Genomic DNA, 20,273 nt, shown 5'->3' with positions numbered 1-20,273 from the left:
TTTACATTTGTTTTACTTTTTCCAGAAAAAAAAATCTTAATTCTAAAAAATCCTAAAAAGGTAAAATGAATAAAGAGACTTGCACTCATAGGTCTAGAGTTGCACTGCTAGAAAAAAATGATTAAATATTGCTCAGAGACATTACTGGAAGAACAAATACTGCTAGATATAATAGTCTTTAAGCTAAAGGGTGAAAATCAGTAATTTTTGGCAAGCTATAACAAACTGTTTTACAAACTGTACAAACATCTAATTAATCACTGAACACTGAGCAATGCAAGATATTATATAGAATACTGGGGCATCTACTTCTCTTAAGAAGCAATCTTAGAGGTACCTGGCTGACTCAGTCAGAAGACCAGGAGACTCTTGGTCATGAGTTTGAGCCCTATGTTTGGTGCAAAAATTACATTCATATGTAAAGAAACAAACTTTAAAAAAAAGGGGGGGGGATCTTAATCTTACATGACTGAAAGTACATGATCTGGTTTTTTTTTTAAATCTTATGGTTATAAGGTTCTAATTTATAACAGATCGGAAGAAGTTAAAGAGAGAAATTAGTGCAAGGAGATTATCTACCAATGGCTTCTAAATAAACTGCCGTTCTCCAGTTTCCATCTAATACCACTCTTCCTTGCATCTCCTTCCCTCTGATCCTAAACCCTCAATTTTCCTGGTACGTCCTGGATTCAAAAGCAGCTTTATCTCTTCTCTCCCCTAAAATTTTCTTTCTCCGTTTCCTTAAGGAAAGAGCTTCCTAACTTCTTCCAATACAAGTTTCCCCACCAGATTTTTAGTAATTCACCCATGAAGCATGCTCAGGGGACAAATTAGTTTAGTAGGGGGTTAGGTAATATAAAATGAGACTACAGAGTGTCTTTAGGTTATAAAATAAAGTGTTTCCTTTTATAATTTCAAAAAAGGACACAGGGCACATGAGTGGCTCAGTCAGTTGAGTGTCCCACTCTGGGTTTCAGTTCAGGTCATGATCTCACGGTTCATGGGTTTGAGCCCCGCATCGGGCTCTCCCTCCCTTTCCTTCTGCCCCTACCCAACTTGTTCTCTTTCTCAAAATAAAGAAACTTAAAAAAATTAATTAAAAAGGGCCTTAAAAGGAACAGTATTTAACATTCAAAGAACATTGTGTCATAGGTACAAAGTATGTCAACCTTGATGCCTCCCCAGATATTACTGGATAGCAAAATGACTTATTTCATCCTTGAATAGCAACCAAACAGCATGAATTAGCTAATCAAGATTCAAGATGAATTTTTAGTTAATACTTTTAAGTTAAAATTTAAATAAAATTAAAATTTTAAGGTATAACTTTTTTTACAATTTTTTTTTGTTTTTGATGTAGAGTTCTATGAGTTTTGACAAAAGTGCATACCATGTAACCATAACCACCATCAAACTCTAGAACTACTTCATTATCCACCCTCTACCCATCCCTGCAAACTTCTTAGGGCCCCTCACTCCTTGGCAACCAATGAACTGCTTTCTCTGCCTACAGTTTTACCTTGTCCAGGACATCATATAAATGGAACCATACAATATGCAGTCTTTTGCATCTAGATTTTTTTTCCTCTTAGCATAATATGTATAAGATTCATTCATGTTACAGTTTATATCAGAAAGTCATGGTTTTCTACTAATACTCCACACATGAACCATAGTTAACAGCTGAAGGACATCTGGGTTGTTTCCAGTTTTTGGCAATTATGAATAAAGCCACTGTACACATAAACAGGTTTTTCTGTCAATAAAAGTTTTCATTTCTCTTGTGTAGGTACCTACGAGTGGGATTTCTGGGCCATTTAACGAGTGTCTTTTCTTTCTAACCTAAAAAGCTGCACTTCCACCAGCAATTTCTGAGAGGTGTTCCACGTCCTTTAAAGCCCTTTAAAATGACAAATCCAGCACCTGTAATCCCATGTGTTTTCATCTGCAGAATTGCTTTAGTGAAATGCCTGTTCCAATCTTTTGCCCGCTTTGTTGCTGTTGCTGTTTTTCCTATTATTGAGTTGGAAAGTCTTTAAATATCCTAAAAGTCTCTTGTCAGGTATGTATTTTCCAAATATTTCGTCACAGTCCTTGTCTTTTCATTCTTTTTAATAAGGGTTATTTGTGTAGTGTTTTAAACTTTTTTAAAATTTTTATGAAGTCCATTTTATTACTTTTTCCTTAATGGATCACACTTTTGATGCTGTATCTAAAAATAGTTTGCCTGATCCAAGAACACAAAGATTTCTCTAAGTTTTCTTCTAAAAGTCTTATATAGGTAACCCCAGCTTTTCAAAAGTTCATATTACAGCCACTTCACTTTTATTAAAGACCTACGTTAGTACCTGTTTTTCCTAATCCCCCCAAAAAAATCCGAAGAGGATTTTCACTTTTATGAAAAAAGGCAAAAAACGAAAACAGCCTTTGTTTTGCAGTGAGCCGCTGCAGAGGCAGCCTGCACCCTGAGCAGCCCGAGGGCCCCACCAAGCTCCTTCCCCTGGAACTATGCTCAGCGTCAAGCCACCAGAGTTCTGAACTGTGTCTGTATCTGTGCTTTTTCTCTCTACTTTGTGCCTCCACTGGCAAGATGTATCCCAAGGCATCAAAAAGCCTCACAGAGGTGATTTTTTGATCTGGGAATGCTCATAGGAACTGTTTCTTAGCTTTAAGCCATTTCAGCTTACAAAAGGTTTCAACGGAACACTACTTTTGGATAGCAGGGGAAACGTATATTTTAAAATTCTTATTTAATCACTACAGCAACATTTATTGAAAAAACTATCTTTCTACATGGAAAATCCTTTGCACTTTGTTGAAAATAAGTTGCCATGTATCTGAGAACTCTACTTTGTTCCACTGATTTATGTGTCTATTTTCTTACCAATATAAACTGTTTCAATTACTGTGGCATTATAGCAAGCCTTAAAGTCAGTTTTGTTGTCCTTTTTCAAAATTCTTCTGGTTATCCAAGTTCCGTTCATTTGCCATATTAAATTTCTAAAAAGCTCATTTGAAAAAGCCTGCTAGTATTTTGACGGGAATGCACTTAAACTATAGGGAAAATTAGCATCTTAAAGATACTGAGTCCTCTGGTCCATAAACCTGGTATACATTCTTCACGCTCAAGTCTCCTTTGATTTCTTTTGTGGTGATTTGTAGTTTTCAGCATGCAGATTCTGTGTATATTTTGTTAGATTTAACTAGAGTTTCATTTTTTTGGTGATATTATAAACAATAGTTTAAAAAAATTTCAATTTCCACTTTTTCATTGCTAGTATATAGCAGTATAAATGATCTTTGTATAATGACCTTGTATCAAGATGAATTATTTAATTTAAAATCCTTCTTTATCCTAGACTTATCTTAAAGTCTAATTCTCAGAGGTATCTGCATATTTTTCTCCCTTTGTCTCCACCTCCTTTCTCAGTAAGAGCCTTTATAAATATTTGAAAAATAGATCAAAGGAATACAGTTGGGATTTACAACAAACAAGCAAATCTACTCATCTTGTGATAAATCGATACCCCTTCCTTTCTGCTGACAAAGGCTATCACTAGCACACGAATGAGGTATGCCTGTCAAAGCTGTTTATGTGATCCAATGCTGTAATTATGTTAATATCTCCTACCAACCACTGAGATTTTTTTTAAACAAAAATTTTATTTTTGCCATAAATAATGCATGTATACACATGTATACATCTAAATAGTGAACGTTCAGTTTCCCCTAGACAATTCAGCACATTATGAACATTTATTTTGAAATTCTATTTACCCCTTAAATACACATGAGAGGAAAGGGAAAAAATGGGATAGCACTACAGCCTCTCCGAGCTGAGTCCTAATAATATGGCTATATTAATTTATCAAAATGTCACTTCTTTGAAGTTAGAACGAGAGCTGGATTATCTGCTCTTCTAGATTATCCCAAACTCATTTCCTCTTTATACGTTCTTATACAAGTTTTTTTTATAAATTATTTTTCAAGTGCTTATTACAGTTGTTTTGAACTAGTAGGAAAAAAGCAGAGAGGATACAACAGAGTAATATTGTAACTTAAATATAGCTAAAACAAGTTTGACAAAAACAAAAGAAAGAGTGGTAATAATTCAGGCGATTTCATCCATTAACAAAACCCAGAGCAAACATGCTATAAGAGACAAGGGTTTTCTCTTTTCTCAGATGGTTTCCATTTCTGCATTGACACCTCTCAGAGTGAAACTCCCGGAGCTGTATATTGTTCCAAGGTTTAAAACTACCATTTTTCCTATCACATTCCTAAACACAAACAAAACCATCATCTGGCACACCATTAGAGAAACTGCAATGTGTTCAGAAGAGGAACAATAAAACTTAGAATTACTAAGGTTCAGTTTTTAATGCATTAAAATGTAATTTAAACACATGTTTGTTTTCCCCTTTAGGGTATGACTTCAGTATAAAAATTTCAAAACAGTTTTAAGAATTCATAATAAAAAATTTAAGGCCAATGAGGTTTTAGATCAAATAAATTATCCTAGAATGTGACATGTTATGCTGCTTTGCCAATATCCTGACCTATTAACCAGGGAGAAGAAGTCTCCTCTATCCACTTGCCATGCTTCTATCATATCTTCTAGAGAAATGATCTTTCCCTTGCTTGGGAGTTCTGAGGAAGATGTTTCTAGCCTCTCTCCAGATTCCCTTCTCTCCAAGTAAGTAAGAGTGATTCATCAGAGTACAGACATTTTATGAACGTCTCTCTGGGCCTATTTTATTAAAGTGTCCATTACTGTGCCTTAAGGCAAAAAAAAGGCTCTAAAATCGTTTTTTAAAATACTTTCTTTGGTTATGGTTGGTAGGCCACTTCCTACCTTGATGGATACAAGAGCCAAAGCATTTTCTATAACTTCCAGAGTTATACTCTTTCTACCCCTAGACAGCTAGAATAGAGTTTAGGTCAATTTAGCGATGAGCATTGGGAGAAAATGCACGTTTTCTTAAGGTCTCACTCCTTTCCTGCTGGCAAAGTTCAATATACTTCAAATTGATGTTTCCTATCATAGCAACAGTAACATCCCAACTTCTGGTTTGTGGGGTAAAACAAGTAGAGATTTGGGGTCAAATGTCTCACTGGGGAGTCCTGGCCCAGGAAGAGTTCTATAATCCAGCTTTTACAAGAGCTCTGCATGGGGCCGAAGCCTTATCCAGCCATTAAGGTATGTTTTGCATTTGTTTGATTATGTGGCTATCATTCCTTGTATATCACTGTTTCAAGGATAAACTACAGAGAGAAAAAAGGAGTAAGTGACAGAAAGGCAACCACCCCTAGTCTCCAAACTCCCTGCAGTCAACAATCATGAAGTGGCATGACATACTCCATTTACAGAGCAGTAAGTAGGTAGGAAGGAAAGTTGAAGGTTTTCCCAGTATATTGTTGGATGTGTTCAGGATTATCCAAGTCTACCACTAAGCAAGTTCAAAAGAAAGAGTGGAAGGTTAAAATTATTAGGCTATATGTTACTTACATTCAAAAACTAACAGAAAGCCCTGATGCGTATGGCTATGGAATTACAAGGAAGTATTCAGCAGATTATTTTCTTCCTAACACAGGAAAGTAGTTGAGAAAAGGGTGTAAGATATAGTACCTATATTCAAAGAACCTACATTTTAAGAAATAGGACATCTAAAACAGATACGTACTAAGCACCCAAAGAAAGACCAGGTAAAACTAAGTGATAAACTTTACAGGAAAAAGGAATCCAGCACAGAGAGGGCAGTAATCCTCCGGTAAGAGGGCAGTCTTCAAGCTGGAGGAAAAAAGCCTCTTACCATGTTTAACTAGAGACACAAGTAATGGGACAGGACAAGCCAAGGAGGAAGGCTCAGACACCCACAGCATGTTTGCTGAACTGCGTTTGGGTGAAGTGAAAAACATGCAACATCAAGCACAGTGAGTAAGGCTGAAAAAGCAGAAACGAAAGTCAATGGAAGCAGGACTACTGAATCTCAGCTTTTAATTTTATAGGTAAGGGAGACTACTGATAGATCGTGATTACGTGAGCAAGTCACTTTGGGAAGATGTATTTGGGATAAAGTATACAAGATGGGCTAGAACAGAACAAAACTACATGCAAATGCTATGGAAACAGTCCAAGCCAAAGACAATGAAGGCAATGATGGTTTAGTCAGGATAAAGGAAATGGGGCATGAACAGGATAGAAGACCACATGTTCAAGGCTGGCAAAGGAACAAAACTCTAAGTACCAAATCAAGGCTTAAAGAATCAGCACCACGTAAGCACTAATAGACTGTTCTGCTTTGAGCAATTAATAATTTTCTAACCAAATTATACATATAAACTGTACTCAAAGTAAGCAAATAAGGCTACCACCGATTAAAAAAAAAATTAAACACGATCAAATGATAGATGTTTCATAGCCAGATAAATTTAAGAAAAATATTAAANGTGTTATGTGGAAACTAATTTGACAATAAACTATTTAAAAAAAATAAAATAAATAAAAAAGAAAAATATTAAACTAGCAAGAGCCCATAAAGAAATTTCCTGGATACCCAAAATATGGAGTTACTTTTTTATTTCAAAGTAATTGTCATCTCCACATCCCCTGGATATTTTCTGAGAATGAATGCATATGCACATCTAATGTTTTTCCACTTATAGAAAAAAAAAATCAAAACACACGAAATTAAAAAAAAAATCATTGGTAGATCAATAAATGCCAACTAAAACAACAAAGAAATATCATTTTATACCTAATCAAACTGACAAAAATTAGTTAATGTCACGTCTTGGCAGGGATGTGGAGACACAGGAACTCTGATATTAGTGGTTCGAGATGGTCATTGTGGCCAGTAAGACAGAACCTCTGGCAGATCTGTCCTAGGGCCCATCAATTCTGTTCCTGGGTATACTCCCAAAATACGTTCTCATAAGTCTATAACCGCTAAGTCTACAGACGTTCAATGCCTCATTATCTGTGGTGGCAGGAAATTAAAGGTGTAGTGTATCCAATACTTGGTGATAGATATGTAAAATGTAGTAAATAGACAACTCTGAGTACTGAGTAAAAACAACATATTAAATGAATTCATGACAACCTGGGTGGAGTTTAAAAGCATAATGAGGGGCGTCGGGGTGGCTCAGTTGGTTAAGTGTCTGACTCTTGATTTTGGCTCAGGTCATGATCTCATCGTTTGTGAGATCAAGCCACACATCAGGCTCTGCGCTAACAGTATGAAGCCTGCTTGGGAGTCTGTCTCTCCTTCTCTCCCTGCTCGTCCCCCACTCATGTGCCCACATGCTTTCTCTCAAATTAAGTAAAATTTAAAAAACTAAATAAAAGCATAATGATTAATAATATAAGGTAAGGAACAGAATGGGACAGGACATAATACTGTTTACATAGATAAAGACATATAAAACAATACATTCTTAGGTACATAGAATACAAATTATATAGAACAATGATGACATTTTTACTTGTCATCAGCCATTTTTATGTTTTAACCTCTCCAAAATTTAGATGCATTTATAACCAAAGAAGTCTGAAATGTGACAAAACCTGGTAAAATTCTTAAGGTTGTATATTACCTAACTCATGTGGCAGCTCATGACAGAACACAGCTATCGAAGTACTGATCCCTCCGGTCAATCCAGCACTGAAAGCTGCTCCTGAGGTGGGGGGTAAAAAGAAAGTCAAGTGGTGTTTATTTCCACCTTTTCCATTTTCATTCATAAGGATACGTACAGCCTCTTTTGCCTATCAACATTAACTTCATAATACATGAGCGACTCACTTAGCTTACCTTATACTTTTTGAACATGTAGTGAGGTACAATAGGGGTATGACAACCAGAGAAAGCGCTACTCAGTGAAAGAAATATTCTGTATGGAATTAAATTTTCCACCAGGTGAGCCTTCCAGAGCTCACTAAAAGCTCCGGAGTAGTGGTTTCCAGCATTTCAGTCTCTGAATGGAAGTCTGATGCTAAATTTCAAGTCCTAAAAGTCTATGATTGTATTTGCGCTCTCTCATATAAATATTTATAGATGCTGAAATGGCTACATTCTTGTCTGAACTTTTCTGGGTTTAGAGCATAAATTCTCCAAAGTATTACTACTGGGATCAGAGATATAAATGCATTTGATTCCTTTAGTAAAATTCTTTATTTTTAACATTGACAGCTACTACAGATTCAAAAATTTGGACTCCCCTTTCTTAAAGAAACCAAAGCCTACTTTTGAGTGAAGTCTGGAAAAGAAAATCATGAATTAATCACATTTAATAATCTCCTAAACTAGAAATATCAATTTATACTAGCCAAGATTCTAATATTTGAATGTGGTACAATGGATTCTTAACATGTAAAATTTTTCTTCACCTTTTCAAAGACATAAAAAAAATTACTAAACCCAGGACTGAAATTACACACTCAAGGATATAAAAGTATTTGAAAATATAATGTTAAGGTAGTTTTCATATGTGACTATGCCTTGAAATTGAGTTATGAAAGTAATATATTATAGACATTTGTTTACATGTTCAAGGAAAACTCCAGTAAAAATACACCTCTATCTCTGCACCAAATAAACTGATTAGAAACACTGACACAGCCTCTGGAAAAAAAGTCAAATGACCAGAGTAATATATAACACTGTATTTGTTAACCTCCGATTTTAACCCTATGTATTATAGTTTATAATATTAGCACTGAAATTGTGGTCTTAAAGAATAAACCCAAGTTTCAAGTTTAAATGATAACCCAAGTTCCAAGCCCACTTACCAATCGCTAGCCCATCACTGAAGTTGTGGATGCCATCCCCCATGATTACCATCCAGGCTATATTAGCTATACCGGTTTCTTTCAGATCAGACCCAGAATGACAGGGCCCATGAGAATGGTGAGAATGTTTGTGGTGCCACTGATGGTTGTGTTTCCTCAGCACAGTCTTACTGTCGTCGTGGTGGTTGTGTGTGGCAGCGTGGAGGTCGTGCTCGTGAATGGTATGTAATCCGTCACTGTGAGAATGGTCCATGATTTTCTCCTCTTCCACACAAAGAAAATTTTTAGGAGGGGATTCTTGTTGACCTTCTAAATCTGTCAGTTCAGTTTCATTAAGTCGATCTTCAGAAACGACCGAGTCATCAGTTCCTATATTTATAATAGCAAAGGATATACTTTATCAACAAGAAGATGAACGCTGCTTTGCTCATTCATTTAAACCCAGGCAGAACAGCGGCGTAATGAACATTTCTTAAGTGAAGTCCCAAATAAATGTATAAAAGCAAATCAAATGCACATGTGCACGCACACACAAAACAAACTGGGATTCTGAGCACCCACAAGATGAACCAGATGAGGTAAAAGGGGGACACTGAGATCAACAGCAGGCAAAGCGGGGAGAAGAGCTGGCAAGTGTGGAGACGCTGTGAATCTGAGGGAGCACATCATGAGCAACTGCTAAAACCAAAGGGTAGGAGTTACTGCAGCATTTACAGGGCAACTAAATGGACCCATAATTTTTCAGGGGAAGAAGGAACCTTAAAGTTTACCCTCTCTAATCCTCTGTTATCACTGAAGAAAACAGAGACAAGCTTTAAATCACTGGCACCCTCCATTGGCACCACCTATCTGAAAATGCTACTCAGATCATTACTAGAAGCAAGTTCAGAAACACATATAAATGGTAACATCTGATAAGTACTTTTTTTTAATTGACGTTGGCCTCTCCCCTAGTTTTCAAACGCATTTATTATGTGTCAAACAGCCTACTACTTCTCAAATTGTATTCTGGAGCAGAGTCCAGTTAGAGTCTCATCTGCCCCTTTTCTGCAGAAAATCGTTAGTACATTCAGGGGAAACACAAGTTCAAACAGAAAGGGAAAATGAGCCTAAAAACTTGTATGTTTCCTAGAAAATTGGAAGCTACCTCATCACATTTACCAGGCAACAGAAAAGCTGAATGGAGAGCGGAGATTTTAAATCGGGAGACCACTCTCCCCCTTCCATATGAAACCAATCCCGTATGGAGGGCACAGAGATTTGCATTGCCAAGATCCAAAAATAACATGGGTATACTGCTTACAAAGCCTTTTTGTTTGTTTCATTTTTTTTTCCTGTAAAGTAAAAGTGCAATATGTTCCTTGCCCTGTGATATAAATAGTCCCACATTCCAGTTTAATTAAGGCTGAAATAGACAAGACACTAACAAAATCACAAGATACACTTACATTTTAGGAAATACAAAAGCTAGAAACTAATATTAGGGAAGCCACAAAAACAAGAAATTTCAAACACAGGCACAGGTTAGAAGCAGTATTACAACGTTTATATTTTAAAAGTTTCATTTCTCTTTAGTCAGAACTGTTGTCTACCGGCAAGAGGCTTGAGCTGAAGCCAGTCAGCATCTGGTGTATTATTTAACTTATGATCTGAAAGCTTCCTTCCAATAGTTGATTCTTCTGTGCTCTGCTTCATAAACCATTTCTGTTTTCCCTGAAAAAAATCTGGTATTAGTATCAAATGTGCAGTCACAATTAGCAACAGTATTCACTTATTAACATCTATGGGAATAAGTAATAGTAACACTTTATTCATAAATTATTTAGGAAAAACAGTGAGAAAAAATTTTTAGAAATTAATCAAGGGGTCTAATGATAAAAATTTTGAACTAAATTTCTATGTTGTTGCTTTTTTTTTCTCAAATACTCAACTGAAAGGATCAATTCATCTACTTCTAAGTACAGAATACATACAGTACACAGTACTATATTACATGCAACCAAATGAAATGTGTGAAATATATTTAATATGTGTCTTATTTAATAGTGTACGGGAATAGGAAGTTCCAAAAAACCTAACTGTGTTTAATGCAATCTTCCATTTCCCTACATGTGACATAATGGCTAGAGTCAAATTTGAGTTAAAAATCACAAAATTTGTAGTTTATTTCTGTGAGACTTGAGCAAGTTAAATTTACTGAACAATAAGAATACTCATTTGTAAAATTAAAATGACAAGATTCTTAGGATTAAATGAGGTGATGTGTGAAAAAATGACCTATCAGTAACTGACTCTAAACAGCTTTGCAATAAAGGTAAATTTTCTTTCTCATCTAGTCTATCCTCACTTATTAATAAATCCTAAGTATTGTATTTCATTGTTTAGGTTTTAATTTTCCTACCTTTTAACAGTCTTTTTTCTTTTAGCAATACATAACTACCTTTAACAACTCTTCCAACTTAAAGTTCTATTTCCAACCTATGTAAATTTATGACACCAAATAACCTCTGCCCTTATGACTTGCTTTGACCAAGGGAATGCAAGAAAATGATGGGCCAGTTCTGGAACGAGTGCGAAACCTGGCACCTTATGCGTTTTTGCTCAGGGAAGCTGGCCACTCCGCTGTGAAGAAGCTCAGTCTAGACTCTAAAGAGAGGCCGTGTGGAGGACGCCAGGATACAGACATATGCATTCGTGGGCATTCTAGCCCTGCCCTGTTCAGGCCAACCCAGACCAGCTGAGTTTGAACAGAGTAGATGAGTGTCGCTGAGGATAGGTGGAGCAAAAGAATTGCTCAGCTGAATCCTGACTAATTTCCTGACAGAATTAAGAGAAATAATCAACTGTTGTTATAAACCATTAAAGTTGTGGATTGTTCTGCTTCACATCAGTAAGTAACAGAAACTGGGGAAACACAAAATGTTCAACAGAAATATGGAGACAACCAAAGAAAAGAAACAGCAGCCAAGTTAAAGTAGAAGGAAAAAAGTAGGGAAGGGGGGAGGAGAAAAAGCCAACAGTAGTACCAAAGAGAAAAGAAGAAAATGCAAACACCAGCTGGGGTCAGGTTTAAGTGCTTTGGTTCAGAATGTCCACTTTGCTAAAAACTTGCCAATCATTATCCTCAAAGCCCCAAGTTGCTGAAACCAGTCTGCATCGGAGGTATTTCTTCATCTATGGCTCTGAAAGCTTCCTGCCAATAACTGATTCTTCTACGCAGATGGTCAAACGTCTGTTCTATTCAAGGATCACTAATTCCTTTTCTACAAAACAATGCCATATGCTTTTTCATCTTTGGTTACTCACTGTCCTCTTCATCACAGAAGAAGATGCACTGATTTACCTATACAGATTCCTCTCTTTGATATCCTTGAAAATTCCTTACTATTAGATAGAGAGTACCCCTCCACCAAAGATGTTCCTTTGATTTATTTAATCAAATTCCTTGTTTGTTTACTCCTTTATAATTTCAAATTTCAAAAGACCTGCCATGTTCTAGGGACTCTATTCTTCTACAATAGTTTACAAAAATAAGCATGTTTCATTTTGCCAGTCAATTTAAGTTCAAAATGAGATCAAGATTAAATTATAAAAAAACAGAAAACTTGTTTACTGTGAACTCTCTCAAAAGACTACATTTTATCTTTATCTATAAATTATGTGGTCCCTAATGTTCCATACAATTAAATATTAATATTTGCTGCTTCAATGTTAGCAGGTACACACAACTGAAGAAAACTGAGCTTCACAGGAATTCCAAAACTTCTTTATATACTTTACAATATGTAACTGTGTTCTAAATTAGGTACTCAGACTCTAAAATTCTTCTTTCTTGAATGTCATCAACAATCAAATCTTATTGATTCTCTCATTTAAATGGTTCTGGAGCATTTGGGTGGCTCTATTCAAAGCGTTTGACTTTGGTTCAGGTCAGATCCCATGGTTTGTAGGTTTGAGCCCCGCTTCTGGCTCTGTGCTGACAGCTCAGAGTCTGGAGCTTGCTTTGGATTCTCTCTCTTTCTCTCTCAAGAATACACATTAAAATTTTTTTAAATAGTTGTCTTAATCACCTCTTTCCTATTCCTCATGACTCTAGTTCAAGCCCCCATCACCTCTCTTCTGACTCATCTCCCTCCAGCCAATCTCACTTTGGCATTCCTCCTACAACATTCCATTTTTCACCCATCCACCTTTCCATATACCCTTTGAAAACAAAATGCTGTTAGGTTTCTTTCACTTTTGATCCTTTCCTAGTTCCTTCTATCATTCCTCAGATAATAATTCAATGGCGCATCATCTTGATCAACCTTCCTTTGAAGGCAATTAAATATGACAATACCCTGAATAAAATATGACAACTAAAATTAAATATACTATTTGGAATATGATATGAAAATACAGATGAAAAGTAGGGCTTATTTCCCATGGATTTAGATAGCAACTAGAAATCAGGAGGAATGAGTCATAGTTTCACAGCTATCTTGTGGCTGGGCAAGAATTAGAATCACTCCCTCTGAATCCCAGTTTCCAGCTCTATTCTAAACCATATTTTGTCTCAAGGAAATATATACAAAATACATAATATACAAAATATATACATAAAAATAACATAAAGGTTAAAAAGTGGACTGTATCTATACTGTGATCATGACTGTCCTATGTTCTTGTGGATAAAGATTTACTTCTTTAAAAACTACTTGTAGTAAACCAGCAAAATGTGAAAAATTCTCTCTTTTTTGTATGAAGATTTCTAAAAATGTTCTCTAGACTTTACTGTTTTCTTAAACATAGTATACTGAAGATAATCAGTCTAAGTATCACGAACATGTCAGTGAGAAGAACTCAAGATAAAGCTTCAGAAACAGATGTGAACCACTGTCAACAGGGAAAGGTGTAAATCAGGTGAGTAATAGTGGCCCTGAACTTACTTAGGAGAAAACTCTAAGTATTTCTCTTATTCTCACAAATGTGCCATAAAACACATTTTATGTTCAAGCAGGGTATTTAATCTCTAGTCCCAGCATCCTCTCCCAAAAGGTTCATCACCATTTTCTTCATTTCATTATATTTTCTTCCTACAAAGCCCCTGAATCTAAATCCTTCCCACCTCCAGTACTTCTACCATTAGCATTTCTGATAAAGAAATGTGTTGTGTGAAAACATTTTCATTGAAAGACATGACAATGAAAGCCACTTATACTTGAAAACATGACCTAAATGAACCAAGACTTGTTTCTATTTATACATTTTTGTTTTCTGAAATAAGCAGCAATTGGGCAATAGTTTTTTCCGTCTTAATTATTAGAAAAAAATCCAACACACAGTAACTGAAACAAAGACTGTTGTTATATCTTGATGTCAAATAACAAATGTAATGACAAAAAATGGCAAAGATCAAAGTCAATGTTTCCTTGAACACACACCAACATTATAATTAAGCACGTGGTCAGAAAAATAGTTTTTTTTTTAATGAATTTCATATCTCAGAAAATGGAAGAAACCATTACAAAGTACTTACTCTTTGCTGTTTGTAGTGCTTAAACATTCTGATGCAGTGTTCAATGATAAATAACAAGTAAATGCCTCCTAGGGCGACAAGTCCTTTCAATACAGCATCATATTCTTCCAAAAACTTCTTAGATTCGTGTCCATGAGAATGTCCATGCCCATGTGCATGTTGATGACTGTGATCATGTCCACCCTGAGACTATTGATAAGAATAACAAAAACTTCTAAACAAGTAATTAAAGATGCTGTTTAAAATTTTGAGACTATAATCTCCTAGGACACACAGAAAAAACACCTTTCGATTTCTAAAGTAAGTGGTTCTCTAAATATTATCTCACATAAATATAAGTAGCCTTTATTTAACTTTGCTGGATTCAGTGGCCAGGAAAGTATTACATTTCATGGTAACTCTAAAACAAAGACTGCAAATTCAAAGGGCTATAGGAGCTGATACGCACTACAGTGAGAGAATCAAGCAGCATTTCGATATTAGGAAGCAATGGGTCCTTTGTAAACCAAAGTGAACACAACCCAGATGCTTAACAGTTAGTAAAAACAAACTAATTCACCAGCAGGTCACAACCTGTGACTCCCTGTAATCTAACTTTTTCTTAAACTGATTATATTTTTATGTTTTTCTCTTATAAAGAAGTGATGAGATGCTACCTGTGCTTATACTGTGGAACATCAGAAGTATATATTCACACATGTGTTTATTTTTCTACAGTTTAAAGCTTTAGCAAAAAATACAGAAATGTTTTTTAACTGTGAAATGTACAAGTTTCACAATAATAATCTTAAAAATTAGAGATCTAGTCTTATGTATTTTCCTTCCTTATAACATTTACCTGTATTTTGTTTCCATTGGCTAGTGGCCAAGAGAAGAGGTTTCTAAACTTACCAAAGAGGGTAAGACCATTTAAAAACATAACAGCTTTAAGTAATTAATACTTAAGAAAAAGTAAGTTAAATAGCACTTAAAGATTGTTCTCACTTCAATAAACTGTTCTTAATAGGCCCAGTTTTGAAATTTTGTGGCTATTCTTGATAATGGTAAAAAGAGAAAACAAGGGGTAGAAATAAAGGAGGAAATAAGTAAATAACATAATGAATCAAGTTTTAAAAATTCACATTCACAGTTTAAGATTCATTAAATCAATTTTTTTAAGGCAATGTCATATAGTATTCCAGACACCAAATCTGGACTTCTCAGCCAATTCTTCTGAGTGAAGAAGGGGAAGAGAAGTACACAAAACACATAAATAACAATTCTGGGAGTGCCTGGCTGGCTCAGTTGGTAGAGCGCACAACTCTTGATCGCTGGGTTGTGAGTTCGAGCCCCATGCTGGGTGAAGAGATTACTTAAAAAATACAAATCTGTTTCCCAAATACTCCAAAGGAGGTGGTAAGAATTTTTTTTTTTAATATTCAAACCTGTAATTTTACATTTGGAAAAGAAAAAGCCCCAGTGTTTTTATAATTTGAAGTAAAAGCAGTAACACTGGATAAAATACTAACTGATAACAGATTTTAAATGGTTGATAAGCACAGTACCTTATGAAGGGTGGGCATGAGATATTATTAGAAGTGTCCTGAAATAGAAGAAAGTAAGTGGTATGCCTGGAGAAAAGATAAATGGCCCCACATGTAAAGAGCTAAATGCCTATAATTGTTAACTGAATATGTCAGCCTACTCCTGATCAAATAAAGATGCCAGGGGCACACTAGCTCTATAGCACAGTCACAAGACTGCTTATACGTTTCTTCTAATGGCTTTCCTGATATAGCATACAAAGAAAAATCAATGAGTGGTGTATCTTTTTAAGTATTCATTTTCAGAACTGCTAATAGAGCATTTTTTTTTAATTTCAACTTTACTGAGGCTAAACTGACATATAAAACTATAAGATCTTTAAAGTGTACATTGTGGTAATTTGGTTTGTATAGGCTGTGGCAGGAAGAAGTAATACCGATGTTACCAATTTTTGTTGCTATTTTAGAACCCAATGACTCATTTCAAAAATATTGCTATTAAAATTACGCACATGGAAAAAATACTTCATCCTACAAGCAACTAAAACAAATACTAGATTAGTATGCTACAGCTTGCTAAAGAAGGACCCTTTTAGCTTAAATATTTTTATTTGTATTTTTTTTAAAGATTAAGAAGATTGCTTACATGGGGCAGTAGATGAAGAAGGGCATCTCCACTCATTGTTCCTACAGCTAGTGCAACAAGGAATGTGAGAAGAAATTTGAAGCATCCTTGGTTAATGATGGGAACCAAGATCACGCCTAGCAAGGAAAGCAGGCTAATGACAGTGATAGAAATGATCCCACAAATCCATGCTGTAGGAAAGAAATTAATAGTCAACATTAATATGACAATATAAGCCAAAACGCTCTAAAGAACAATAAACATAAATGAGTCATAGAAGACAGATTACCTTACCCTGACTATGCTTTTTAGAGGTTTTACATTTTGGCACTGCTGTGTTTAATAACAAAACAAATAACCACATAACCCACTTGAATACTTTAAAAAAGAATTAAGAAGTTCAGACCAAGTTATAAATAGTACCTGCAGTAGCCTGTCTTACTAGAAAGAGGGATTTAAAATGACTTCAGGCTGTGATTCATTCTTAATACATAGACTGTCAATAAAATTTTACCAATGTATAAAGGCAGAGCCATAGCAATAAAACTGTTCATTTAGAGTACAATTATAAAACTCTCCCGTAAGCATTAGAGGAAGCCTAGTATCTAGTGTTCTCTTATCTTTATAAATCTTTCAATACAAAGTTTAAGAAACTTAACATACCAGTACAAAATGGAAATATATACACAAGAGATTTTTAAAAGAAAAAAAAAAAAAAAGAGCCTTATTACTGGTACCACTTTTGCATTTCATTTCTTATTTTCACAAAGGATAATTAAGTCTTGTCTCCTTGATACTATCTTTACACTCCATAAGCAATTCCAAACTCCCTTTCCTCCAATTTGTCCTTCTGTATCATTTTCTACTTTGTAAAAATTATACTACAAAATTTTGGGGGGTTTTGTTTTTCAAAGTTTATTTTGAGAGAGAGAGAGAGAGAGAGAGAGAGCGCGCACGCACAAACAAGGGGAGAGGTCCAGAGAGAGGGAGATTCTCTTAGAGGGAGAGAGAGAATCCCAGGCAGGCTCCACACTGTCAGTGAGGAGTCCAATGCGGGGCTTGAACACACAAACCAGAAGGTCAGATGCTTATTCGACAGAGCCACCCAAGGGGTCCTCACTATATAAGCTTAATTGAATCAGAACAGAAGAGAAATGTTTTCACAACAGAATTTGTGAAAAAACAGAAGTGTGATGGAAAAAGAGAATTCTGTGCACATTTCGTTATCTAGGCTATTGATACGCAGATTAGATACCAGAAATAAGTGCCAATGGTTCAGGGAATGGGGCATTTTCATTTAAAAAGGGAGATTATTTTCTATTAGTGGCCTAAAATGAAATAGAAAGTTTTGGTTTAAAAGTTCTGTTTAATTTTATCTATAGAAAATTTCACTGAATAATGATAATTTTATAAATTTCATCTAAAATGTTTTTTCTCATCGAACACTAAGGGACTATAATCTGATGAGAAATTGTATGTTAAATGTTATAATAAGGGAACAAAGGAAAATGCATTTCTTCAACAAGGTAAAAAATTTTTCAAAGACAAAGAAATAACGAGAGGTAAAGAAATGAATCTTTAATTGACCCACTAAATTGATTTATCAATACAATTGTGTTTATCCATTGGACATTTTAGTCACAGGATCAAAACAATAGGTCATCTACCATTAATGGAAGTTCTGTGGCTTATTCTATATAATTTCTGATATAAACATGGGTAATCTAAAACGCCAACAAAAGAAGATGGTAACACACAGCCAGAATTTGCATTTAACGGCTTTAATCCTTGTGAAGACTTGGGAGCAAGGAAGGAAGAGGCGAAGGGAAAAGACTCATTATGAAGGCAACATTGTCAGTGAAACCAAAAGATAAGACATGGATTCCCCAAACTATGGTTGGGACAATAAGGCACAAGGAACTAAGGTCAAAAAGTCTATTCTAGAAAGAAAACTATAAGGTCAAATAAGGTTTAAAAGTTAACTTACTAATAATGACCAAGTTAGTCTGTCTCTGTGCCCCAAGCACAGGCAGGAACAATAAAGTCAGTGGGAGAGCCTGAGGCGATAGGTTGGAGCAAAGTGGCCAGAGGTCTACATAAATTCAGGGAGCCAAAAGAAGTTATTGGCCAACTAAACCAACAAAGGAGTGTCAAAATACCACAGCTCTGTAGCTCCAACCATGCTAATGGGGAAACACTGGACAGAAGATACTTGTATTAACTAAATGGGACAAATTGAGGCTGGAAACAATTACATTAACCTGAAGATAATATGTCTCCTACATTAATATACAACTCTCCCTTACCAAATATGTTTTTTCTTACTTTGGCAGTAATTCAATTTAGAAGCACTATATCTCAAATCAATCAATATAAAAGCAACTTCAATTAAGAACTTAAAGAAAAACAGTACTAAAAATGACCTAAAGTGCCAGTAATTCATACTCCAAAATACTCTGTATATCCTCATTAATATTATGTGGACAGGGATAGCCAAAGCTATAAATGAGATCCACATATAGTATAAAGAGTAAACGAATTTGATAACTTCTTATAATTATTAAAAATCTGTATTAATCAGAATTATTTTGGTCAAAAATGCACTGGAATTGAGTACCAAAGCTGTCCAAGAGAAGTGTTTATTTTATTCCTATGTCCCAATGTCCAAGAAAATTCATATAACCAGATTAAGATGCTAAGTTAGATCCTAAACATTTACCAAAATCTAGTTGGGTAACTCTTATTTAACCCAATCTTTCCTTTTTTTTCTAGGGTACTATTATATTCTACAATGTGAAATTGTATACATTCATTCAACCTTGAATTTGCCCTTAAAGATATCTGCAATAGAAATTAAATTTCTAAATTTATTATAAAGGGCATACCATTAATTTAATACAATAGACATTTGAGATGATTAACAATTTATAGAAAATAATTTAACTAATAAAATATTAGCATTAGAGTATATTTTAAAATTTGAGCTTATTAGATTATAGAATTTAAGACCCTAGGACACCCTAGGGGAGCCTGGGTGGTGCAGTTAAGAGTCTGACTCCTGATTTCAGCTCAGGTCACCATCTCAAGGTTTGGAAGTTCAAGCCTTACACTGGGCCCCACACTGACTGCACAGCCTTCTTGGGATTCTCTCTCTTTGCCCCACCCATGCATGTACACTTATCTTTCTCTCAAAATAAATAAACTTAAAAAAAAAGAATTTAAGATTTTATTAAACCATCATATATTCTTACAAGCATATTTATAAAAATCTAATCATCAAAGAGAGTTGAGAGAAAATGTGATTCTATTTCCTAATCACAAAAATTATATCTGAAAATGAACATTATTCTAAGCAAATATTTCCTTTCTAAATTTCCCATATTAACTCGTGGCTAAAGGTGTTCTGGAATGTGAAGAAAAGTCCAAGAAAGAGTCTATGAAACTATAAACATTTTGCAATGCTCTGAGATGACTTACAGTTTCAAATGGCTTTTGGTTTATTAGCTAAAAACCAAGTTACCAAACAAGTCAACCGAAATTCAATTCAGTGAAAAATCAACGTGCCAATATGACAGATGAGCTAAATATATTGTACCCCAGGTCCAATCATGGACAGGTTGACACATTAAATTAGCCAAGTGCTTACACAAATAGTTGGGGGAGGGTCTGAGTGTGAAAGGGTGTATGAATTCACATATATAATTTCTTACATATCAGCTCTGAAATCATCTTTCTCATCTACCTGAGAAAGCAAATCTGTGAACTAAGAAATACTTGAAAGACACAAGCCAATTATTATGATCAGAAAATCATTAGTAT

At 35.1% G+C, this 20,273-nt stretch overlaps 1 protein-coding gene across 4 annotated transcripts in view; it reads right to left on the bottom strand.

Annotated features, from left to right (window-relative positions):
• Positions 1–20,273, bottom strand: part of SLC39A10 (solute carrier family 39 member 10) — a 142,410-nt gene that overhangs the window by 9,667 nt on the left and 112,470 nt on the right. For all 4 annotated transcript variants that reach the window (XM_077745809.1, XM_077745810.1, XM_077745811.1 and 1 more), the window contains 5 exons: positions 16,476–16,645; positions 14,307–14,495; positions 10,381–10,501; positions 8,789–9,157; positions 7,597–7,677 (listed from right to left, as the gene is read on the bottom strand). In XM_077745809.1, the coding sequence (XP_077601935.1) occupies positions 7,597–7,677; positions 8,789–9,157; positions 10,381–10,501; positions 14,307–14,495; positions 16,476–16,645 (930 nt within the window). The remainder of the gene's footprint in view (positions 1–7,596; positions 7,678–8,788; positions 9,158–10,380; positions 10,502–14,306; positions 14,496–16,475; positions 16,646–20,273) is intronic.

This window comes from Crocuta crocuta, unplaced genomic scaffold (genome assembly GCF_008692635.1).
Source record: "Crocuta crocuta isolate KB4526 unplaced genomic scaffold, BGI_CrCroc_1.0 scaffold564, whole genome shotgun sequence".
NCBI lineage: Eukaryota > Metazoa > Chordata > Mammalia > Carnivora > Hyaenidae > Crocuta > Crocuta crocuta.
The sequence above is the reverse complement of the archived record's forward strand: the minus strand, read 5'-3'. Positions and strand labels throughout refer to the sequence as shown.